Source organism: Ambystoma mexicanum, chromosome 14 (assembly GCF_040938575.1).
Source record: "Ambystoma mexicanum isolate Mex_15411 chromosome 14, UKY_AmexF1_1, whole genome shotgun sequence".
Taxonomy (NCBI): Eukaryota; Metazoa; Chordata; class Amphibia; order Caudata; family Ambystomatidae; genus Ambystoma; species Ambystoma mexicanum.
Window position 1 is genome coordinate 100,008,653 of NC_090940.1, and position 25,907 is coordinate 100,034,559.

A 25,907-nucleotide genomic window follows, 5' to 3' on the forward strand; every position below is an offset into this window, starting at 1 on the left:
GACAGTCTGCCCGTAGACTGGAGTATCTCATTTTGGTGATGTGAAGATTGTTGAACGTAGAGTAAGGAGGTCTGGAGTGAGACAGTTCCGCAAAATTGGAAATCTACTCAGTAGCAGGTCCTTGGAGTGTTGTATGCGGCAAGCGCAAGATTTTATATCTTGCAAGGTACAGGGAGCCACTGTCGGGATCTATAGAAAAGCAGATGCGATATCTAGATTTCTGATGCAATAAGGTGTATTGGATTCCTGTAGACCTGTGCAGAGTTTCCATAGTTGAAATGTGGATTTTTGAAACTGAAACATAAGTTTTCCATACATTCAATCTGATGCATTACTATCTTTTAGAATGAAATATAAAGCCTAAAATCCTTAGCAGTAAAAAGTCAATGGTCAAAGGTGGTGGGAAGCTTACAATTGGGGATTTTATTCTGAGCATCTACACTTATTACCTCTGTTTGTCCTGTAATGTCACTAAATAGGCACAAAACACAAATTAATGTTTTCAAGAGTTGTCTGAAGGAGCCTATGTGGGTAGGTGGGGTCATCCATTTATGCATGCTATTTGAGGAGATTCTCTGAACATGAGGGCTGGGGTTAGAGATACATTTCGAAGGGATTGTGTCCGCCGACGTATTCCTCATCTTAGATATCTCCTTCCAGCTCTGCTGGCCTCAGAATTTTTTTTTTCTCTAGAGGGCGCTGCGCGTCGACGTCCCCCGAGTCGATGTCCCTCGACAGCCGCCGTATCGACGTCGACGTCATCCTGCCTATAAAGGCTGCGTGCAGCGTCTGTTGCTTAGTTCCGTTTTTCCGCGCTTACTCAGTGCCTCGGAATACCGTTGCTCAGTTTTGTCAGGTTAAACCTATTTACCTCGAGTTATTCGATCCGTACTCGATGGCTTCTTCGTCGGAACCGACAACTCCTCGATCCGGCTTCAAAAAATGCCGAGATTGTGGGAAAAAGATGTTGCTGACTGACCCTCACAGAGTTTGTCTGTGGTGTTTGGGAGCTGAACACCATTGTTCGGAGTGCGAGGACTGTATGTCCATGACAGCTAAGGCCCTGAAGGAGCGTAGGGGGAAGCTGGAGAAAGGTAAGAATTTTAAAGCTTCTTCTTCGTCGTCACCATTCGCGCTCCAGGTCTCGGAGTGGGTCCCATCACTCCTCGAGATCGAAGCACTCGAAGAGGAGACGTCGAAGATCCCCTTCTCCGTCTTCCTCTTCCTCTGTTTTGCCAAAGAGAATCCCTTGCCCCACGAAACATAGTTCCCGGGATGAATGGGAGGAATTCCACAAAAATATGATGAGCGTCTTCGAGAAAGCGGCCTCGACCCCCTCGAAGACTGCCGAGTGCGATGCTCTGGTCGAAAGACCCAAAGGTCAAAAACGCCGCGAGTCGCAGTACCCGGCGAAGGAAACCTCTCGAGCGCGTCTCGAACCCTCGAGTAGGACTATGACCTCCAAACCTTCCTCGAAGGTTCCGTCGACGCCGAGGTCGGTGTCTTCGACGCCGTTGTCGAAGGGACCTTCGACACACGGGTCTGTCGACTCGACGCCAGCTTCGACACCGGCGTCGACGCCAAGAAAAGTCACGGTTACGACACACCCAGTGACTATCCCCAGGTCCTCGATGATGATGGCTTCGAGATTGTCGAGCAGAATCCCAATTCTGTCGAGGTCATCGAGGCCTCCGCCTTTGTTTTCGACGCCACGCTCGAAGCCTTAGACGTCGACAACATCGACGTTTTCGAGGCCGATTATGACAAGTTCGGCGCCCTCTGCCTTGGAAATGGGGTTTACACCCTTTATGAGTTCAGAACAATTGAGAACTATGTCCTCAATTATGGAAGAGGGTGAATTGTCTGAACAGGAGGACACATTTGAGTTGCAGGGACCTGTAACCCCAATTAGAGAGGAATTTTCCTCTGAAGAACGCAGGTTAAAGGATCTTCATGATTCCTTACATGAGGCAAGTGGGTTAGACACTTCCCCTGAGGTGGAGTTTGCTAGGCCAGACCCGGGGGAGCATGCTGAAGCCCCCTATAGAGTCTTAATGGCCAGGATCACAGAGTTTATGGGGTGGTCTGCACCTTCACAATCTTTCCAACAAGATGACCTCACGGATATTCTTGACAAAGGCCCACAGGAGGATCCAGTGGTGCCTTTTCATAAAGCTCTTCAGAGGAAGATCATGACAAACTGGGAAACCCCAGATGTCGTCCCGGCAGTAAATAAAAAACTGTCTACAAAATACAGGGTATCCTCTACAGACCCGGAGTTTTTGTCAAAACACCCATCCCAGGAAGGTCTGGTGGTACAGGCAGCATCTTCTACCGATGTCAAGACGGCTTATCCTACCGTCCCACAGGACAGGGACGATAAAGAATATGATGCTATGGCAAAGAAAGTTTTTTCGGCATGTAGCATGGCGTTAAAATCTGTTAATGCTACTTGCACCCTTGCTAGATTCAGCCATACACTTTGGGAGTGTGCTTCTACAGCGGCGTTCCTGAATATCATACAGGACGGTAAAGACGCTATGTGCGAATCCCTCCAGACGGGCATTGATTCGGCTGATAGTATCAGCAGAGCAGTGGTGGCAAGTACAACAACCAGGAGATTCGTTTGGTTGAGAAAGTCTGGTTTTGCCCCAGATGTGCAAGCCAGGCTCTTGAACATGCCATTCGATGGCTCTTCTTTGTTCGGGAAAAAGGCGGATGACAGTTTAGAGAAACTGCAAACTTCAAAAGCAGCAGCAAAATCCCTAGGCGCTGCAATCCGTCAGACACCTTTTCGTCCCACAGGAACCTCTGCGAGGGGCAAGTCCTTTCGCTTCTACTCCGCATTCGGAAGAGGTAGAGGACGACCGGCTCAAAGGGGACAAAGAAGAACTACCCGAGGTGGACGGGGTAGATATTCAAAAGCTGCAGCAACAGCAGGTGCCTCTTTACCATCGGCATCTGCATCAACCGCCCCAAAACCACTCTGAGGACTTCCCTCACAGGACACCTGTAGGAGGCAGGTTGACTAAACATCTGGCGGTATGGCAGGCTATCACGTCAGATGCTTGGGCATTGGAAACAGTTGCCCAAGGTTACTGCCTGCCTTTCCTACGCATACCTCAGAGTCATCCACCGGGGATCAGCTCTCAGAAAGCTCCAGATCCGCTCCTCTTGCAGGAAATTTTGGACCTGCTAGAGAAAGGTGCCATAGAACCGGTTCCTGTAGCGGAGAGGAACAAGGGCTGGTACTCCCCTTACTTTCTCATTCCAAAGAAATACGGAGGACTGAGACCCATCTTGGACTTGCGAGAATTGAACAAATTCCTCAGGAAAGACAAATTCAAGATGGTCACTCTTTCTCAGATCCTCCAGGCCCTTCAGTTCCAGGACTGGTTGGTATCTCTGGACCTTCAGGATGCTTATTTCCATGTGCCTATCCATCTCAAACACAGGAAATACCTGAGGTTCGCAATTGGCAACTCTCACTATCAATTTCGAGTGCTGCCATTTGGGCTGACCTCCGCCCCGAGGGTCTTCACCAAGTTAATGTCGGTAGTGGCGGCAAGTCTAAGGAGGGAAGGGATTCACGTCTACCCCTACCTGGACGATTGGTTGATCAGGGCTGTTTCTTCGGAACAAGCTCAGATCCAGCTAAATCACGTGTGCCACTCCCTTCACAAACTGGGCTTCTCCCTCAATTTAAAGAAGTCACAAATGATACCATCGCAGAGACTCCAGTTCATAGGAGCGATCCTGGACACTTCCCTGGGAAAAGCCTCGCCACCAGAGGTGAGGGCTCAAGGTATTCTACAGATGGTTACCAAGTTCCAAGATGCCCAACGTCTTCCAGCCTTCGACTTTTTGAGGTTGCTAGGCCTCATGGCATCCTGCATTTTCCTAGTGCCAGAGGCTCGCCTGAGAATGAGATCCCTCCAGTGGGCACTGAGGACTCAGTGGTCACAATTCTCAGGGAGAATGACAGATCTTCTTCAGGTTCTCGACAGGGTGGCTCGAGACCTTCAGTGGTGGGCCTGTCAGGAGAACATTGTGAAAGGAGAACATTTTTGGCAACCCTGGCCGGAGATAACAGTAGTCACAGATGCCTCACTCACGGGGTGGGGAGCCCACGCCAACGACTTGACCATCAGCGGTCGTTGGTCTCCATCGGAGTCCAGACTACATATCAACCTGTTAGAGCTGAGAGCCATCAGACTTGCGCTGAAGGCGTTCCTGCCAGCTGTACAAGGGAAAAACGTCCTGATAATGACGGACAACACGGTGGCCATGCATTACCTCAGCAAAAGAGGAGGCGTAAGATCACTACTCCTGTGCAGAGAGGCGATGCAGCTCTGGTTTTGGGCAATCCAAGAAGGAATCTCTCTATCGGCAGTTCACCTAGCCGGAGAGAAGAACTTGACAGCGGACGCTCTGAGCAGGCAGAGCACAGTCTCCCACGAATGGGAGCTAGCTCAGGAAGTCGTTCAAGAGATCTTCGCCCTTTGGGGACCCCCTCAGGTGGATCTGTTCGCCACCAGCCTCTACAGGAAATGCGATCTGTTCTGCTCAAGGGAATTTCCCCCGAGAGGAGCTCTGGGAGACGCGTTCATAGTGGACTGGGAGTTTCCGCTTCTGTATCCGTTCCCACCGGTCCCTCAAATGATCAGGAGGTTGAGAAGATTCCGGAGAACCATGATCCTAATTGCCCCGGATTGGGCCAGGAGAACGTGGTACCCGGACCTTCTAGACTTGTCCATCTGCCCTCCAATACGACTTCCACTCAGAGAGAACCTACTCTCACAGAAGGGAGGTCAGGTTCTCCATCCAGACATCAAAACCCTCAACCTTCACGCTTGGCTTCTGAAAGGCTGAGGTACAACGATTGGGACCTCCCTGATGATGTTATGGAGGTGTTGCTTTCGGCAAGGAGGCCAGCAACAAAGTCTTTATACCGCTGCCGTTGGAACAGATTTTGCAGCTGGTGTAGAGAACAGAATATCGACCCTTTTTCATGTGGTACACCAATGGTTTTGTCCTTCCTACTATATTTGGCGAATTCAGGCCTTCAAGTTGGCACCATTAAGGGCTATCTCGCAGCGCTATCCATCTTTAAGCGCACTGCGGAAGAACCATCCTATTTCAAGTTACCCTTGGTAATACAGTTTCTAAAGGGGTTAACCAATGTTTATCCCCCAAGACCATTCCAAGTTCCCCTATGGGATTTAAACTTAGTCCTAACTTTCCTGATGGGCACACCTTTCGAACCACTCCATTCTTGTTCGTTAAGATTCCTTACCCTTAAAACTGTTTTATTAATAGCACTTACATCTGCTAGAAGGGTGAGCGAATTACAAGCTCTTTCTTGTAAACCCCCTCACACTATCTTTCACAAAGACAAAGTTGTCCTGCAAGTGAAGCCTAATTTCCTCCCAAAGGTGGTTTCTGAATTCCATATCACTCAGAAGATTACCCTACCATCTTTCTATCCTCCTCCTCATCCGGGGAAAGAGGAAGAGAGGTTACACAGGCTAGACCTTAGAAGGGCTTTAAGTTTTTACATCAGTAGACTAGCCAGGATACGACAGGCAGACCAGCTGTTTGTAGGTTACACAGGTCACAAGCTGGGGTTACCAATAACTAAGCAGACCATTTCCAGATGGATCATTCTAGCCATTCTGGAATGTTATAAACTGGCAGGGAAAGAGCCCCCTCAAAACCTTAGGGCTCATTCGACCAGAGGTATTGCAGCTTCATCGGCCCTCAAAAGTGGTGTGCCGGTTAAAGACATCTGTGCGGCCGCTACATGGTCGTCTGTCCATACCTTTACACGATTTTACAACTTGGATTCCTCCTCCAGTCAAGAGACTAGGTTTGGAAGGGCTGTACTGCATTCTATTCATCAATAGAAGACAGCGTGAAGTCAGTACTCCCTCCTCCAATAATAGAATACTGCTATGGGAGCCTATCTAAGATGAGGAATACGTCGGAGGACACAATCCCTTCGAAGAACAGGTTACTTCTTACCTTGTAACGTTCTTTCGACGGGATGTTCCTCCGACGTATTCCTCATCCACCCTCCCATCCATCCCCGCAGTTCTTCTTCCCTTGTTGTTGCAGCTTACGCTCCTTCAGGGTGATTAGTCTAGTCCAGAAAGAATTATTGTGGGCTACAAAACGGAACTGAGCAACGGACGCTGCACGCGGCCTTTATAGGCAGGATGACGTCGACACGGCGGCTGTCGAGGGACATCGACTCGGAGGACGTCGACGCGCAGCGCCCTATAGAGAAAAATTTCCGAGGCCAGCAGAGCTGGAAGGAGATATCTAAGATGAGGAATACGTCGGAGGAACATCCCGTCGAAAGAACGTTACAAGGTAAGAAGTAACTTGTTCGTTTGAGCCAAATGCTAAGGTAAATATTTAGGAACTTTGTGAGGTACAGGACCCAACAGTAGTGCAGAAGCCACCCATCCCAAAACATTGTAAACCATTTTGTATGAAGACCATAAACTATCATTGAATGGAGTCAAAGATCCATGTCATGGGGTGGAGGTGGACTAACATGAAAAGCTGATCGGCAGTGTTGCATGTCGCTGAGAGATCTTGGAGGTGAGAATTATCAATTACAAATAGAATGCTGATCCAACTTGATAGCTAGGTACGCCTGTAGCCTGAAAGCTAGTTTATTTAGATCCAGTGGTGATTGAAGTTTAAAAGTAGTGGGACTTTAATATTGACCCTCTGTCATGAGCTAGCACAACGCATCCCAATAATGACTCCCCTCTCCCCCAATAAATATTTTCAAAAGGGTTGGTTGAAATGGTGCATTTTGAAGCAAAATATTTTGGAAACCATTCATGAAAAGCAATAGGATTTACTGGCAGCTCTCCAAGGGGAAACTCATGAAAGATTAAAACATTCAGATGCTAGGTCACCAACAGTACACATGAGTATGTGATAGTAGCAAATCATATACACACCCATGAGAAAATTGTACTGAATAGATGGTTGCATGTTTGTTCTACACCATTGAAGCACAACTGGTACAGTGTTTGGATAGGTTGCCAGTTGGTCTCACTAGCTCAGGTAAGGATTGTTTTCTCTTTTGAAAGCACACATTAGTGTCTGTTCCAGTAGATATTCATTGAACTTCCCACCTGTTGCAATCTACAACCAAAAAGGGTCCTCTTACGGTTTTCACGCATTCATCCCTTTTATTTAAGTCCCTTATAAGGTGGGCATCATTGTGAATTCCATTAATCAATGATCCTTCAAGAATTCATCTAATCATTGAATGCTATTTTTTTGTATTTGTGTATTTATAGATTTATAATGCACCGACAGCTCGTAGGCATCGGGGCACAACAAAAGGACGGGACAGTGATCATCTATAAGAATTTCAGTGGTCACAGGAAGGCATAATAAGTAACGGCCAGGGAATTACCTTTTCACGGTTTTTCAAAAGATCATCAGGTTGGGCATGGCTCTAATGGAAGGGTGTAGAGCGTTCCAAAAGGAAGACGCAGTGGCCGGGAAGGAACTTTCCGAGACCCCTGGATTTTATGAACCGAATTCCCTGCAGCTTGGCAAGGTAGGAGGAACGCAGATTTCTAGTGGGTTGGTAAGGTGGAAACAAGGCTTTGAGATATTACAGAGCTTTGCCATAAAGAGAGTGATGCACTAAGGGGCCAATTTTGAACCGAATTCTCTCCTGGACTGGGAGCCAATGAAGATTTTTCCTGAAATTGGGGATATGGGATCTTCTGGGGATGTTCAGAGCCACCCGAACCGCGTCGTTCTGAATGGTTTGGCAGGCCTGGATGTTGGATTTGGAGCCACCACATAACAGGGTGTTACAATAATCCAATCTGAATAAAATGGTACAAGTGAATGCTCCGGAGAAGCCTAAGATAGTAATTACAGGTCCGGTGAAGATGTTGCACATGGGCATCTGAGTTAAGTGAGGCCTCCAGGTAAACCCCTAGAGTTTTGACTTTGTTGTTGGTCGTGATTGTGTTGCCTTGTAACAGGAAGTTGTCATAAGAGGAGTCTAGTTTGGAACGAGCCTGAGGGTAGCCGAATATAACAAACTTGGCTTTGTTGCCATTAAGACACAGCCAGTTCTTGGACATCCAACCCTCAATGGAATTATAGATGCTGTTCAGTGTCAAAGTCCTGGGAGTGGTCCCCACACAGCTCGATGACCAGCTGTGTATCATCGGCATAGTTGGTAAATACTCCCAGGTCTTCCAAGAGTAAACAGAAGAAGCACACATAGAGATTGAAAAGCAACAGCGAAATGGAGGCTCCCTGGGGGACACCGCACACAATAGGGGAGGCAGAGGAGGAAGCTGAACCCCATACATAGAATATTGGACTCTCGATTGGTCAAGAAAGACTGAATCCAGTTCACTGCGTCTGAAGAACAGAAGCCTTTATTCCACAAGCACAGAAGTAGACGCTCATTGCCGATGAGGTTGAAAGCTGCGGACATGTCCAATAATATCAGCATCCCGCTTTCTCTTTCTCCATGATTTTCAATAGGTGGGATTGGAGATCCAAAAGAGCGGTCTCCGTGCTGAAGGAAGGGCAGAACCCCGATTGTCGGCTATGAAGATTATGTTCTGTGAAGGCTTGCAGTTGGGCAGTTGCGACCTTATCCAGAATTTTCAATAGAAATTGGCAGATGGTAATTGGCCTTAGTTGACTAGCATCCGTGAAATCAATATGTTTTTTTTTTTGGGATCGGGGTAATGGTTGCTTTCTTAAGTTCTGTGGGGATTTGGCAATCTCTGAACGAAGCATTAACAAAAAGAGTAAGGAAAGGTGCAAACAGCTCTTTATGCTCCAGAATAAGTTTTGGGGCCAGAAGATTGAAGTGACAGGAGGTCGCATGGATGGACGAAAGCATAGTAATCATGTCTACAGGTGAGATCTGAGAGAAACTAAGAGAAGACGCGCCTTTCTCTGGTATGTTTAATAGTGCTACAGAGGCAGTCTGGACTTGTAATATTCTGTCCCTGGCACTGACAATGTTCTCCTTAAAGGCTGCTGCCGTCTGAGAACAGTCGGTAGCTGTAAAAGGAGACTCAGAAGCTTTGGAAAGCCAGTCTGGATACAAATCAACATTGCTGCAAATAATTGTTCCTAACAATCCTGTTTGGTTACTTTATGTATGCAAAAATATAGTTATACATTATAAACATTTCCTAAACCACAAGTTGTTTGTCAGCCATACGTTGCTTGCCAGCATGTGTTCTCCTACTGGGCTTTTTCAAGACTGCAACTAATGCAACATTACATTTGCTGATTCAAATTGGTAAACATAACACATAGTGAAAGAAAATCACATTAAACAACAATGGAAAAGATGAGGAAAATAGAGGGGATAACTGTATTTTTGTGTATATGAATGTCCAATTATTCACATTTTCATCATCCTATATGCTAAAACACATCCTCTATCAAAACAGTTGTAAAATCAAATCTATTGCTTTAAATCTTTTTTTTTTTTAAGGCCCAAATAAATAATCTAAAACAGTTTTGGTATTTCATTGCACCAACAGACGTTTTCCAATTTCCATTTGGGAGAATTGTTTCCATCTAAAACATTTAATTTCTCAGCATGCAGAATATTTAAACTTCTCTATGGAAAAAGAATTGCACTTACCTAGACAGTTATTTTTGCTTATTATCACAATCCTGTTTATATTCACTTTCATACAAGCCAATCTCGTCTCTGTATACATGAATGGATAACTTACACTCTTTTGCACTCGATTGATCAACTCCTCAAATAACTGAAACACCTTGCGTGCATCTGCCATTGTCTTCAGGGCATCGATTTACTAAAAAAACCTTCTCTTGCAATCCTCTTGGTTATCATAAGGTTACTCACCTTCAGCAGTGAGCTAATAGCACAATTGTTGCAGCCTGTTATGCGATGTTACCTGAAACGATGTTGCAGTATTTTGCCCTCCAGCCTGAAAGCTTCTTGCCTTCAAAGAATAATTGATGCTTAGCTATCTCGAAAATGAACTTAAAAGCTCTTGGATGATCTTGGATATCGTGCCTCCTCGAGCTATTCAATGTAAATGTTCTTTACCATAGAAATTGACATCACTCTCTCATTCAAGTTGTGAGCAGTTTTTCTTTTCTTCTTTAGGCCTTCCATTCATTGCCCTATCAAAGATGCACAAATATGGTGGCTTTAAATAACACCCAGCCTTTCCACCAGATTGTCTAGTGATCCATTTTATTTTAGCTTCCACCTATTGTTCAGTATGCTCTAAATGTCAATTTTGTCATACCACACACCTACTGTGAAGAAGTGTTACTCTGCTTCTTGAAAGAAAGGTCTGCCACTGTGTTTACCAAGAGTTGACACTCCAATGTGAGACTCCTTCCACCGTCTGTTGTCTGTCTCTGATCCTCCACTCTACAGCCTTATCAGCATTATACATGCCACCCCGAGATCAGACTGAAAAGTCAGTCTACTTTCCAAAACGTACCGGTGATGTGGTCCATTGTCATGCTGAGGGTCCTTATTAAAGTTGTTGTACATGAATGGGTGAGGGGGTCTTAATTGAACAAATAATAGTATGTGCTTTTGTAGGGTGAATTCCTCAACATCTGTCGCTTGATCTCGAAGGGGTAGGAACATGTGAGCTGAGGAAGTCCAGGCAGAAAGCTGATTTCTTTAAATGGTTACCAGAGGGAAGTGTCAATGCAACTCAACAGAACATTACTGGAGGTTTGAAGCTCTGAAGTGTGTTGGGTACTGAACCTGTCTCGAGCATGGAGGCAGGAAACCGGGGGCCACTTAGAAACCTTTTGGGGAGGATATGGCAGCCGAAATGGTGACCGACAATGATGGACCAGTCATGAACCCAAAATCCATCGAATCAGTCTATTGCTGTTGCTGGAGGTAGGATCCCTCAGAGAAGATAAATGTGGGAGGCAGAACTGTTGAATGCCCAGTAAGCGTGCAGAAGAGGCGCATGTGCACATGCAAATACCTGAGTGTGAGCAGAGGAAGGAGGAACTAGTACTACAAACTCAATAAGTAAATCAGAGCGACCAGAAGATCCGAGATGAAGAAGCTTGGCCGGAACTATTCTAGTGTAGTACCATTTGTATTCATGCTCGGTCTTCTAAGGTTTGTTATAATAGCTGGTCATATGACTACCCAATTTAATGGCACTCGTATATCAACCTCTGAACAATGAAAGGATAAATGAGTCCTACTTATGCAAACTTGCTATGTGCAGGGTAGCTCAATTTTGGAGGCGGGTTCTTGATATATGATATGATAGTTTATTTATATAGCACATATACACAATGTGATTCAAAGCGCTTCAAGGCAAGGGAGGGAAACGGACATTCTTACAGGCCATGAACACTAAGGATGTGAAATTAATTATCGTACTCTACCTGAAGACATTTCAGATAGTGCAAGAGCGAAGACATAGAAAAGGAAGGGAGAGGGATTGATTGATTGATATTTTATCATCGCGCTCGTACACAAGTGTCAGAGCGCGACAAGGCAAGGGAGGGGAACAGGGGAGAACAAAACAGCGATCTTACTAGGCCCAGTGACATTGAGTACGCGCAAGTGCATGGAAGGGGGAAAGTGAAAAGTGCATGGAGGGGGGGGGAGTGGAAAGTGCGAAGCAGAGGAGAAACGGATAAATAAATAACAAGAAATAAATAATAAAGGCAACAAACAGTGGTAATGCAGCAAGCAATTTGCAAGTGCTAGGTTTAAGGCAGCAGACAGGGTAGGTCTGATGAGTGCAGGAAGAAAAAGGGGGCTGTATGGGTACAGATACAGACCCCAGTACTAGGGGGGGCCCGGAGGCAGTGTGGGAGGGGGTGGCAGGATGAGCAGGTACCTGGGCCCGAAGAACAGAGGGTGGCCAGGTGCACGGTGCCAAGAGAGAACAGACCAGCAGGGGAGAGGGGAAGCGAAGGCAGAAGAAAAGAGGGAAGGTCTTGAGGTGCTTCCGGAACCGGAGATGGTTCTCGTCAAGTTTTAGAGTGGCAGGAGGCTGTTCCAGAGGGAGGCCCCAGCCGAAGACGGAGATCTACCCCCAGCTCGTTTCTTAGAAAAACGACTGACCCTGAGGGAGTTGGAGGTAGAGGAGCGAAGAGCTCGAGGGGGAGGTATTTGCGGAGGGATAGCTGAAGGTATTTTGGACCCAGGCACCAGAAAGCCTCGTGGACAATGCAGAGGGTTTTGAATTTAATCCTTGCATCCACTGGGAGCCAGTGGAGAGATTTCAGTGCTGGAGAGATACGATCCCAGGGCTTGAGGCCAACGACAAGTCTCGCAGTCCTGTTCTGGATTAGTTGCAGAGGGCGGAGAGTACAGGCAGGTAGATTTAGAAAGAGGCTGTTACAATAGTCCAAGTTAGAGAGAACCAGAGCTTGGGATACCATGAGCTTCTGGGGGAAGGAGAGGAAAGGCAGAGTACCTCTGAGGAGGTGCAGTCAGAAATTTGACTTTTTAGAGACCTCAGCGATGTGGGCGGAGAAGGAAAGGGTGGAGTCAAAGATGACCCAGAGGTTCTTAGCCTCGCAGGTGGGGGTAGGAGGAGGGCCAAAGGAGGCTGGCCAGAGAGTGAGGGGAAAGGATGGTGAAGGTGTGCCGATGAGGAGGATCTCCGTCTTGCTGGCATTCAGACAAAGATCATTGGCGGCACACCAATCTTGAATGGCAGTTAGGCAGTCGGAGTTGAGGGAGAGGAGGTGGCAGAGGGCAGCCTGAAAATGAGTCGAGTGTCGTCAGCGTAGCACTGGAAATTTGAGCAGGAGATGGCAATGCAGTGGGCGAGAGTTGCCAGGTATTGGTTGAAAAGCCAGGGCAAAAGGTTAGACCCCTGGGGAACACCACAGGTAGAGAGGAAGATGGATGAAAGGAAGGACCCAAGTTGGACCTGGGAGGGTCGATCTGAGAGGAAAAAGTTCAGTCAAGCCAGAGCCTGATCAGTGATAGCCAGGTTTTCACGGAGATGGTTGAGCAGGATTGTATGGTTGACCGTGTTGAAGGCAGAAGAGAGATTGAGGATGAGGACAGAGGGAATGTTAGAGTCAAGGTTGGAGAGCAGATCTTCATGGATGTTCAGGAGAGCAGTTTCCGTTCTTCTGGCAGCTCTGAAGCCAGACTGGTGGTCATGGAGACAGCCAACAGAATTGGAATGAAGGTTAAGCTGAGAGATGGGCAACTTTTCCAGGAGTTTGGCAAGAAAGGGAGTAATGGAAATTGGGCGATAGTTAGCTGGACAAGAAGAATCAGCTGTGTGTTTCGTGAGACGAGGATGCACAAAGGAGTGCTTCAGAGGGGAGGGTAAGGATCCAGAGGCAAAGGAGTGGTTGCAAAAATCAGCAAGGGCCGGAGCGAGGGTGTCAATGTGGCCCTTGATGGTTTTAGAGGAACAGGGATTAACCTGTTTTGAAGAGGCTTTCATAGATCGGACTTGTCTAACAACCGCGTCAGGGGTGAAAAAAGGAAAGGACGAGAAGGATGGTGGGAGGGTGGCTAAAGGAGGGTCAGCAAGCACAGATGGTGTGGGTGGAGAGGGTGGACAGGATGTCCTGGGTTTTTGAAATGAAGTGAGAGGCAAGGGCATTGTAAAGAGCCTGGGAGGCAAAAGGAGGGGTAGAGACTGCAGCAGGGTTGCCCAGCTCCTTGCAGATTTTAAAGGGTTCGGCCGAGTTGTTAGATGCCGCAGAGAGACAAGCTTGAATGTGGACTCTCTTCTTGGTGAGGACAGAGAGTCGGTATTGCCTCTGTAGCAGGCGACGGGCCAGTTTGTCAGAGGATGAACAGGAAGTCCTCCATTTCCCTACGTTTAAGTGTAGCTAGGTCAGAGTTATACCAGGAATTGCACTTGGCTTTGGACTTCAAACGGATCCTCCTGACAGGGGCAAGAGCATCAAGCATATCAGAAATTGAAGAGTAGAGCAGAGACAGGGCTGTGTCAGGATGTGAGACAGCGAAAGGTGGAGGGGGGGATTGAAAGTGGCGGCAAAAGCCTCAACTGACACACGCTTCATGGGCCGGATGTCCGAGTAGGTAGGTGGCAGTGTTGGGGTAGGCTTGGCTTGGGGGGGGGAAGAGAGGGAGAGATGAGAGGAGAGGAGTGATCGCTCCAGGAGAGAGGAGTGGTCAGAGGGATGGAGAGGAGGAGGTCAGAGGCGATCAAGACATCGTGTGTGCCCTGTAGAGTGAGTCGGGCCAGAGGGGAGAATGGACAGGGAGATGGAGTCGCAGAGGTCACGGAAGAGTACAGAGGAGGAGCAAGGAGAGTCTAAATGTATATTTAGGTCACCGAGGAGGAGGAGTTGAGTGGTAGAGGCCAAGAGGGAGGAGGAGAGGTCTGCCCACTCAGAGAGAAATGAGGTGATTTGACCAGGAGGCCAGTAGATGGTAACCACAGTAAGAGAATGGTTAAGTGAGAGAGAGAGAGCCTACAGACAAGGCATTCAAAAGAGGAGTAGGTCTGAGTGGGAATGATAGAGGCAGGAATGATGATAGAGGCAGGAATTCACTCAGGAAACATCAGGGCTACTTCCCCCCCCCCCCGCCAAACTGACCGGGAGGATCTGGGTGCTGAGAGGATCTTGTAGCCATCAGGGAGGAGAGTGTCAAAGCTTGTGACAGAGCTGGCCGTGAACCATGTCTCAGTAAGACCAAGGACATCAAGGTCTAGTTCTTCAAGGCGGTGGCAGATGTCAGAGGAGTGTTTGACGACAGAGTGAGAGTTGAGAGTGGCAATTTGAAGAAGGTTGCCAACTTAGACCTTCCGGGGAGGGGTACAGATCAGAGGTACGCCCTGCGGAGGAGAAAGAGCCCTAGGAGGGGCAGAGGAGGAGGAGGAGGAGGAAGAGAGAGAGAGGGCAAGGTAGCCAAGGGGGGGGTGAGGAGGGGACAGCAAGAGATGAGAGGAAATTGATGAGGCGAGGGAAGCACCTATCAAAGAGGAGGAGATTGGCCTGAGGGCCTTGGACCATGACAGTGCCATTTAGGTAGACATTAATGATGACTTTAGAGGAGTCGAAGGAAGCCATGAGAACTTCCAAGCAAGTGCCACCATTAATGGGAGAGGAGGAGATAGGGCAGAGCACAGAGACCATATGAGGAGTCCATAGATCTGGTGAAAGAACGACAAAGAGGATGTCGGTAAGTGTCTGTTTGGTGGAAGCATTGGAATAGGTGTCAGCGATAGGAAGACCAGGGTTAGAGGCCAAGATATCCTTTTTGAACTTCTTCCTACCAGACTTAGTGAGAAGGGAAGGAAATGGCGACTACCGTACTAGGCCTGACGACATTTCTGGTAGACCCGGAGAAAACAAAAGGTGAGGGAGAGGGGTGCAGAAAGGGAGGGGAGAACAAAACAAGCGACTATCATCCGAGGGCTGACAGCATTTCAGGTAGTGCTGGAGGGGGATGGGGGGGCAAGTAAAGTGAGGGGCAGGAAACAGACGAAGTTGCTATCATACTAGGTCCAGGGACAATTCTGATAAAGTGCATGGAGGAAAGTTAGGGAGGAGGGGAGGCGATAGGGAAAGGGAGAGGAGGAGAGAACAGAGTGTAAGCAGTCAAAAAGATTGGAAAAGCAAGAGGGGAGAGCGAATACAATTGCAGAAGTCTGTAGTGACACAAAATGTTGCAAGCCTGGATACAAGATGAAGATGGGAACAGCATGATTCAGGGCCACCATAAGAAAGGGTGACACCGTGAATCAATGAAGTCCATAAAAGCCAAATCCAGCATTGGCCACAAGACAGTGATGGTGTAACCAGAATGTATCAGGACCGACTCCTGCAGAAGTAGGCTGGAGGTTGGGGGGGGGAGCAGGGTAGAAGAATCAAACAGAACAGGCAACACATGTGTGAGAGAAGGGGAGCACAAGGGAACAATACAGGGGGTACCAGAGGAGTGGGGATGGCCTGTGGGGACCGAGGGAGTATACACATGTTGGTGCATGCTTACCTGCTGTCTGAGCAGGGGTTTAGGCCCTGAATCCTCCTGGTCCAAACAGGTCCAAACAGAAATTGCCCTTTTCTTCGACTGAACTTTTCTTCGGACGGCCAGGCAAGAGATGCCCTTGTCGTAAGAGTTAGGAGCAGGAAGGAAGAGGCAGTGCTAAGAAGGTGGGTGGTGCTTAGGCCAGGTGACCAAAATCCACTTGCACCTGCTTCCCATCTGCAAAGGAAAACAGGCTGGAGAGCTCCATAAGTAGGCAAAAAGAGCAGCACCCAGGAAGGCTCCAGGTGGGCGGGGCTTGCTAAGTGGGGAAAAAGAGCAGAAACCTGGAAGCCACCAGGTGGGCTGGGCTTTGGCCAGGTGACCTAGATTCACTTGCACCTGCTCCCCATCTGCAAAGGAAAAGAGGCTCCTTAAGTAGGGAAAAAGAGTTGCAACCAGGAAGTCTCTGGGTGGGCGGTGCTTAGGCCAGGTGACTTGGATCCACGTGCACCTGATCCCAATCTGGATGAACCATCCACCTGGAATGATTTAACATTTTAGCGAAATTCTAGCTCTAACGAGGCTAATTAGTTCAATAGTTCAGTTAAAAACATTGGTGAACCACAGGGACCGAACTGCGAACATGTTATGAATTTCGTCTCATTCTCTACTATAATACGACTTCGCTGTGCAAGCAGTAGTCATCCAAGAGGGATCGAACTTGGTACAATTCCGATTTCAGATTCATCATGAACACCTAGAGCATCAACCTGTTTACTAGGTTACCAGTGCCTTGCTCTAAAAGGGTTGGTAGCTTTCAAGTGGCAACTGTAGATTAAGCTTTTATGAATGATTACTATATGCACATTATTTTGACCAGACTACAAAGAATAAAAGGAGAACATCAGTTATTTTTTTATATTTGAAAATAACAGTTCAGAATGACTAATTGCAATATGTCTGACATTTGCTTTTCAATAACCCCATATTAAGATTATTATTCATGATGAGCACTTGAACCTGTAATTGCGAAGAGCAGCAGTAGAGTTCATATTTGACTGTGAATACTTTTCCTACTGCATATACTGATGTTCACACAATTACAGTAGAAATGAGCATTGGTAGTCTAGGGGAGGCGAGTTGAAAAAAAGCTGCACTGCTCTTCATTGGGGTGTAAAATTGTGCATATTTATTAATTTTGGGTAATGACTTTCTCTGGTCTCCACCTGTCACTCCTACAGTAATAGCCACACTATGACCATTGATTACTTGGGGGAGATAGAACTAGATCAATGTATGTGTTTAGACTGATGGAGCTGTTGCCATAGACCTCCCCTCCCTACCTGAATTGGAAGTAGCATTTTAAGTCCGTACTACTTAGCTCTTGTTTATAGTCTGAATCTTACATTTAACATATCTGTTCATTGTAGTGGCGCCCTTACGTTAGATCTAGTGATGTGTCTTGAACCCAGCACTCATGACTGCTTGCTATCAGAGTACCCTAACCTCTGGTCCACCAATGCTGTGCCTTTGATGTGCAAATGAGCGTTCATGTGCCTGAGAATAGAGTCCGCTGTGGACAGCGCATACATTTGCAGGTGCAATGTTTACCTTGCGATATTGATAGCACCTCACTTGGGTATTACATGCATCTCAGAGATTTTGTAGACAAAATAATGTCGATGAAACAACATTTTTGTTCAAGAAAGTAAAAACTATGGTAAAATGGCACTCTGGTGTACAGTAAGGTAGTGAAAGAGCTTTCCAGTGGGATTGAGCTCGGTGCTGAGCATTGATTGCCAGAAAAAGAAGTTTTATCGTTTCGGCTTAGGTTGTTTTTGTGCTTTTAGCCTTCAAGTCTTTCACTTTCTCCTTTCCTGAAGATGAGCCCCATAGAGCCATATAATATGACAGTGTCACGTCTACCACCACCTTGTAGCACACCATATCACTTACATGTTTTTTTGTTTTTTGTAGTTGCTTTGAAGTGATTTTATCAGCACTCTAGAAGAGCAGTTTTGTCGTTTGGGATTAGTTTCAGCTGTTTTGGGCAAAGAACAGCTTTCCTAAAGTGTTGTTCGCTTGGCCAATAAGAATAAATGAATGCGCATTTCCAAAATGCTCTTTAATAATGTAAGCCATCTAGGCACATTAACCTCCATGACCCATAACTGACACAAAGTATTCGGCTAACAATATCAATCTTTCGTTTTCCAATGTGCCTTGCCACAAATGTAAAGGCAGCAGTTCCTTTGCTCCTAACTTTCGAAACCACTCCCAAGACTAATATAAGCATGTCAAATAGGAAGTTGTTTTTTGGTGTCGGGGGAGGTGGCACATTAATGTCCACTTGTAAAAATGTGCGACACATGCCAAGCGATTTGAGGCTTTAAAACCCTTTTAAGTGAGGAGTGAATGCATGCTAAAATATTGTTTGCATAATGTGCTGCAAAACCCAAGCACCATAATATAGCAGTTACAGCCTAGATACACTGTGAGTGATAAACAGAATATGCACTATTGGGTTTTGGATGGTAATGCAGCGTTTAATGTAACTCAATATTCAAACACTCCACATTAAGTCAAGCTTTGTCTTTGTGTTGCTTCTCCCACCAGTACCATGAGCTCAAGGCATTCGGCCAGCCCTGTTGTTTTCACTAGTGCAAGAAGCTCACCCAAAGAAGAGACCCATTCCGCCACTTCCCCACAGTTTGCACCTTCTCTCTCCTCCTCATCCTCCTCCTCCTCTTCCGGGCCTAGGACTTTCTACCCTCGCCAGGGTGCTACTAGCAAGTACCTGATTGGATGGAAAAAACCTGAAGGGACAATAAACTCTGTGGGGTTTATGGACTCGAGAAAGTAAGAGGATTTTGCTTGTTTTCTTTGGTTTCTTCGTTCTGACTCTAGAAAGGTGGGTGGGTACTCCCAACAGATTAAATGTAATGTATGGCAGAAACAAGAGCCAATTTCCTAACAGTCTACAAATTGGTCACCTGCACACTTAGGTAGCTGAATGAGGTACTATTGCAGTAAATTGTTAGATGGTTTATTTTTTTTAAATTGCAAGTAAAATGTTATCCTATTGCGACTCATATTTGATGGATTTCTCTCTTGACGGCAACTGTAAAGGAACAATGACAATATTTTTATAAAACAGATCTTCTATAGATGTTGGGTCATTGGCAGTGGGGCTTCCACTGTCTAACAAAGGGCAACTGTCCTATTGATAGTATTCTTGAGGCTGATGCCGGATAAACAATCTCTGCTTGAAAACAGTAGGTTTCCTCAAGTCACATAATTTGGTTTTGTAATTAATATTGATCCACTTTTGTGTGAATTCTTGTATCTCCATGTAAAACTTCAACTTATTGTAGAGGAGAAATGGATTACAGAAAGTTTCCAAGATCTTCCAGTATTAATACCACACACACTCACACACCTACTTTCTTTGCACCTTGTGTCCATTGCCATTTTTGGTTTCATAGCTTAAATAAATGTGGTTTAGCCAAACCTAAGATCCAAAACTCATGAGAAACATAGAGCAAAACGGGTTTATTCCATTAACCGGCATTCACTTGAATGGGCTTTTGGGTTTATTCAGCCTTTGCTCGTCCCTTCCCTCTTGTCCTGTTTCCTTTCCTTTAAATATTTTTGATCAATCTGCTTTCATCCAAATAACATGAATTACACATTTTTTTAAAGACGCCACCAGAGTGATGACAATGAGATGTCCCACACAAGGCTGCGTGCTTCTGTGCGTGATCTTCGCGCATCCCCAAAGAGGGTGCTGAAGTCTAGCGTCCAGGAAGAGTTGAAGAAACTAATCGCTCTGGACAGCCCACCTCCTGGATCTGAAAAGAATTTGAAGGTATGATTCTAGCCATCCCATATTTTCAAATACATGTAATTTAATGAGTGGATTAAGCACATCCTTTTAAGAAGCGACTAGAGCATAAAACTGCTCAAACCAAGGTATGAAAAAAATGTTAGGCCCTGCCTCCTGCCGCAAGACTCCTAAGAATACATGTGTCAATCTCTACTGCCTGTTCCAAGAATAAAACGTTCTAGAGGTGGTGGCTCAAGCTTCCCTTTCATTGCCGCCAGGCACTGAAACTCCCTACCTCAGGTCATCGGAGAGGAACCCTCTCATTTTGCCTTCGGCAAGGCAATCAAAACTAGACTGTTTGCCTAAAACTGCCCACACAACTGTTAAGGCCCTACCCCACACTGATACTTGTTCAATGTATAACAACTATATCCTATTGACCATGGGTGTCCTTAACCAAACAAAGGTATACTGTGCATGACTGCTCAACCCTGCTGCCCTCTCACACAAGTGTAACCAATACTGTGACCATTCATGCATACTGTAACTTAGTTAAGGGACAATGTAACCAAGCCTCTTACCTAAAGAATATTAACTTGCCAACGTAATTTGTGAAGACTATTGTAACATAACCTCACACCTATGTTCTGCACCTAGTAGATATTCTTTTAACAGCGCCTCGATGCCCATGGGTATGTGTGAACGCTTTATAAATGCAAATAAATACATTTATTGTGTACATATTTAAATAAACTACAGTATGCATATCTGAATAGGTTTGTCCATCAGTATGCTAGTGGGTACTTGCACAAAAATAAAGCTCTGTGGTATTGCATGTTGAACCTTTGATAATGAACAGCCAGGAACACAAAATGAAGTTGAACGATCATAATTAACAACACATGCATGTTAAGTTTAGACACGCGCTGATGGGCGGTGGGTTGGTTGCAAAGATCGCTGGCATTGTTTAAAGCTAAGCCAGTGTACTTGACCTTAAAGATCTATGACAGTAAAGTAGTGTTGGTTGCTAGGGATGGCATGGAGGTGTGGGGGTTCAAAATCTTAAGTCTGCATAATTGAAAATGAATTTTTCAAACGTATTAATCAAAAGTGGTTCTCTGAAAAGCATCCCCTTTCTTCATCTCATATCCTATTTGACTTGCTCAACAGGTTTGCTTGTTTCCCTGAAAGAGTGCAACTATGTTTTCCTCAGTGTTTTTTCACTGGCTCTTTATTGTGACATTCACAGTACCAACACCATATCTAGTACCCGGTCTGTCTGAGAGCAGGTTTGACTGGACCAACCCTGAACTATGCCCAAGCCCTCTAGAAACTACCAGGTCCCTAAGAAATATGGTATTTGGTACTGCATTTCCCAAGCTGCAAATGGTTTAGAGATCCAAAACCGGGCCAGGATGGGGAAACACTATCCCATCCAGAGAGACACCTTAGTCAACAGGGTGCAAATCATTAGAGGGAAAACCGTCTGCCAACTACCCTCCCCAGCAGCAGAGCTTTTGAAAGAAAACTGTTTTTTGCATCACCCGCAGTTGCAATATCTAAGAAAATTAATACTACTTCCCCTTTCCCCAAACGTAAAATTATTTGGCACAGATGGGAACTTACTGGAGGTTGGATTCTCTTGAACTCCAGTGCAGGGGAACAGCCAGGAGTCAACACAGGGACCAAGCAGCAGACACACATCAGTTTCTACACTTGGAAACCAATTGAAAAAATCCAAGATGGTTGCAAGCATCTAAAATACTCCCTTCCCCTGGCTTGGATTTGGAAGCTGATTAACCAATCAATTCAAAACTTTGCCTCAGCAAATGGGGGAATGGCAAGGGCTTTAAAATTGAGACTAAGAAACCTACACCATGTCTTTTGGTCTGGGAGCTAAAGCTAGGTGTTTGTTGAGGAAGCGGAAGAGCTCTAGAACAGGGAGCTTCTTCAGCCCAGAAGAGTTGTGTGCTTTATTGAGGGGAGAATGCAGTCCCCCCGTTCCCTAAAAGAGGGGTATGCTCCATTTGGGGGCACAGGGATTCCCATGAGCCCCAGAAGACGGATGTGCTCCAGTGAGGAAGGGGTGCACCTCCTCGCTTACCAGATCCCAGAAGAGGGCTGGGTTCCATTGAGATAGAGGAGAGTCCCTTGTTACCAGAATAGTGACTGCTGACCAAAGAGACTGGAGTGGTGGGAAGTAGTAAGACTATAACTTTAGAAGAGGGGGTACGCAACAAAAGGAGATCCCCTGGAACGGAGAAGAGGGGGGTGCTACAATGAATGAAGAGAGCAAGGCACTGTATCCCTGGGTGTGGAAGGGTGAGCAGGGAACCATATCCCTGAGAAAAAGACAGAGGGAGGGTGAGCACCTTGGCTTCAGAAGTGGGGGATAAACAACTGAGGAGAGCCCTAGTGAAGGGGAGGACCATTGGGACACCTGGAAAAGGGAGGAAGCCCAAAATGCAGAGAGAGGCTTAGTAGGCTGGTGGTCCTCATGAGTTGGCAGGGTACAATTTAAACAGTCAGTATATGTTTTGTATTTACTGTTGGGACAGTTTTTCTGAAGTCCAACTGGGGGCTTAGTAAAACAATTCAACTGAGACAGTACAAGACTCCACACTTAGTATAAGGCTATACCACCTGAGTATATGGCAGCCTAGACAGAGCAGTCAGGCTCATTTTAGGAGGGATAGAGGGCTGTAGGAAAGTACACTGAACCTGTAGTACACCAGGGATTCATTGGAAACACAACCAGAAGTATTCTACAAAATGAAGGTTTATTTTAAATACAAGTAGGTCTTGGGGTAAATACTGGTCATGGAGTCATAAGCACATTTATAAAAAACACACCACACTGCTTAGAGGTACACAGACCAAAGCATAAAACCTTCTTAAGAATACCTAACAGTAATTCTAGGGAAGTCAGACCTTATCATACACATTTAGTATAGGCCACACCTATTCATTAGTGAGTACAAAACCATAAGTTACTTAGATTACTTTGAGTAATACAAGGGTAGTAGATCCTGTCAATTATGCAGTGACACTCCGCAAAGAAATCACATAATCAACCAACCTTGTTGCCAGAATACTTTTCTGAGTAGTGGAATACAGATTCAAGGAACAGTATATACCTATAGCTAATTCAGGATAGGTTATACCAGGTGAGGAAGACCTTTTGGCAGATCAGTGGAACACAGACAAAGGTAAGCAAGAACTCTTTACACTAAATTAGGATGCACCAGGCAGACAAGCTCTGCTACACCTAAAGAACACTTTTCAAGAATGGCAAACGGGTAGTCTAGGCAGGTAACACCTAATGTTGTTGTAATATACTATTACAGTTGCTTTTCAGATCAGTGGACCTCAGATTGAGGTAAGCAATAACTCTTTAACTTATTTTAGGATGGCACAAAGGTAAATCGAGGTAAGTAAAGCCTAGCTATTTTTTAAAGGCGCTATCATCAATTTCATGGTATGTATAGACTGTTTAAGCATCTGTATAAAACAGACCACAGAAAGCAAAACCAATGTTAAAATGTATAAATGACTCCATGTTATTCTAGGTAGTTAAGACTTAATACAGACTTATTTGAAGGGATTGTGTCCTCCGATGTATTCCTTATCTATGATATTTGTATCTCCAGCTTGCTGGCCTCGGAAAATGTTTTCCCAGTAGAGGGCGCTGTGCGTCGACGTCCGTTGAGTAGGTGTTCCTCAACAGCCACCGTATCGACGCCGACATCATGCCTATAAATGGCCACGCACAGCGTCCGTTGCTCAGTTCCGTTTTTCCGCACTTCGTGTGCCTAGGAATACCGTTGCTCAGTTCGTCAGTCGAAATATATTCATATTTCCTCGAGAAAACCGACTCGTACTCAATGGCTTCCTCCTCCGACCCGACGACTCCTCAGTCCGGTTTCAAAAAATGCCGAGACTGTGGGAAGAAAATGTTGTTGACAGATCCTCACAGGATCTGTTTGTGGTGTCTGGGAATCGAACACCAGTGTTCGGAGTGTGAGGAATGCCTATCCATGGCGGCGAAAGCCTTGAAGGAGCGTAAGGGGAAGCTCGAGAGAGGTAAGTCAGTTTTAACTTCCTCGAAAGTTTCCGCGGTAGAGTCGAGACATTCGTCTCCTCACTGTCAAAAGCATTCTCGGTCTAGGTCTCGAAGTGGCTCCTACCACTCGTCGCGGTCTAGACACTCGAAAAAGAGACGTAGAATATCTCCTTTGTCGTCGTCTTCTAGTTCCCCTGAAAGAGTAAATTGCCCCACAAAACACAGCTCTCAGGCTGAGTGGGAGGAATTCAGAAAAAAGTTGCTAAGCGTCTTCGAGAAAGCGGCCTCGACCCCCTCGAAGTCAGCTGAAGGTGATACCCCGGGTGAAAAGCCCAAAAAATCTAAACGCTGCAAGTCATACCACCCGGCGAAAGAGTCGACCTGAAAGCGCCATGAGCCATCGGGAAGTAAAGCATCTTCGACGCCATCTTTGACGCCATCGTCGAAAGCCCCTTCGAAGCATAGATCGGCGCCATCGACACCGTTATCGAATGGTTCTTTGACGCATCCATCGATCGAGTCGACGCCGACATCGACGCCGATAAAAGAAAAACCCACGGCTACTCCACAGCCAACGGTTACACCGAGAGCCTCCAACACGACGTCGAGAACGTCGTCGACATCCTCGAGCAGGATTCCGATCCTCTCGAGTTCTTCGAGGCCTCTTCCAGTTTTCTCGATGCCTTTGTCGGCGCCTTCGAGCATTTTTACATCGGCGTCGACGACATCGACCTTTTCAAGGCCACTGATGATGGCTCCCTCTGCTTTAGAGATGGGTTTTATACCATTTCACAGACCAGAGCATCCCCCCTTAACTTCAATTTATGAAGAAAGGGAAGATTCTGATCAAGAAAGGCCTTTTGGGCTGCAGAGGACCACATCACCGGAACCAGAGACTTTTGCCTCTGAGGAAAGAAGGTTGAAAGACCTTCAGGATGCATTACAGGAAGCAAGTGGCCTAGACACTTCCCCAGAAGTGGAATTTGTCAAACCAGACCCAGGGGAACATGCTGAAACCCCTTATAGAACCCTAATGTCAAGAATTATGGAGTTCACGGGTTGGTCTGCGCCTTCACCTGTTTATCAACAGGATGACCTCACAGATATTCTGGATAAAGTTCCACAGGAGGATCCTGTGGTTCCCTTTCATTCTGCTTTACAAAGAAAGATTTTAACTAACTGGGAAACTCCTGAAGTTGTCCCTGCGCTTAACAAGAAGTTGTCAGCGAAATATAGGGTATCTGCTGCTGACCCTGAATACATATCTAAGCACCCTACTCCAGAGAGTCTGGTGGTCCAAGCTGCAACTTCATCAGGCAGTACATCTGCATACCCCACTGCTCCACAGGATAGGGATGATAAAAAATATGATGCCATGTCTAAGAAAGTCTTCTCGGCCTGTAGCATGGCTTTAAAATCTATTAATGCGACTTGTACGCTTGCTAGGTTCAGCCACACTCTTTGGGAGTGTGCTTCATCAGCGGCTGACTGCCTCCAGGAAGGAGAAGAAAGGGACGCATTTTTAAATATCATCAGAGATGGTAAAGATGCAATGTGTGAGTCCCTTCAAACTGGCATTGATTCTGCTGACAGTATCAGCAGGGCCATGGCGGCAAGTACCACAATCCGCAGGCATGCGTGGTTGAGAAAGTCCGGCTTTGCTTCTGACGTACAGGCCAGACTTTTAAATATGCCATTTGACGGCTCTTCCCTGTTTGGTAAAAAGGCGGATGACAGTTTGGAAAAACTGCAAACATCTAAAGCAGCCGCCAAGTCACTAGGAGCTGTAAACCGCCAAACTCATTTTCGTCCCTCAGGATCCTCTTGGAGAGGAAGGTCCTTTCGCTATTATTCCTCATATGGAAGAGGCAGAGGACGGCCGGCTCAAAGAGGCCAAGGAAAATTTACCCGTGGTGGACAGGGTAAAGGAAAGAAAGCCGCATCAGCAGGAGCAGGAGCCGCTTTACCTTCGGCAACTGCATCAGCCGCTCCCGAACCATTCTAAGGTCTCCCATCACAAGACACCTGTAGGGGACAGGTTAACT

General features: G+C 46.2%; 1 protein-coding gene across 4 annotated transcripts in view; it reads left to right on the forward strand.

The window, feature by feature from the left end:
- The window catches only part of SIPA1L1 (signal induced proliferation associated 1 like 1), a 1,823,374-nt gene that overhangs the window by 1,428,070 nt on the left and 369,397 nt on the right, over positions 1-25,907 (forward strand). For 3 of the 4 annotated variants that reach the window (XM_069638601.1, XM_069638602.1, XM_069638603.1), the window contains 2 exons: positions 18,590-18,832; positions 19,676-19,841. In XM_069638601.1, coding sequence (XP_069494702.1) covers positions 18,590-18,832; positions 19,676-19,841 — 409 coding nt within the window. The remainder of the gene's footprint in view (positions 1-18,589; positions 18,833-19,675; positions 19,842-25,907) is intronic. The other variant, XM_069638604.1, reaches the window with a different exon arrangement.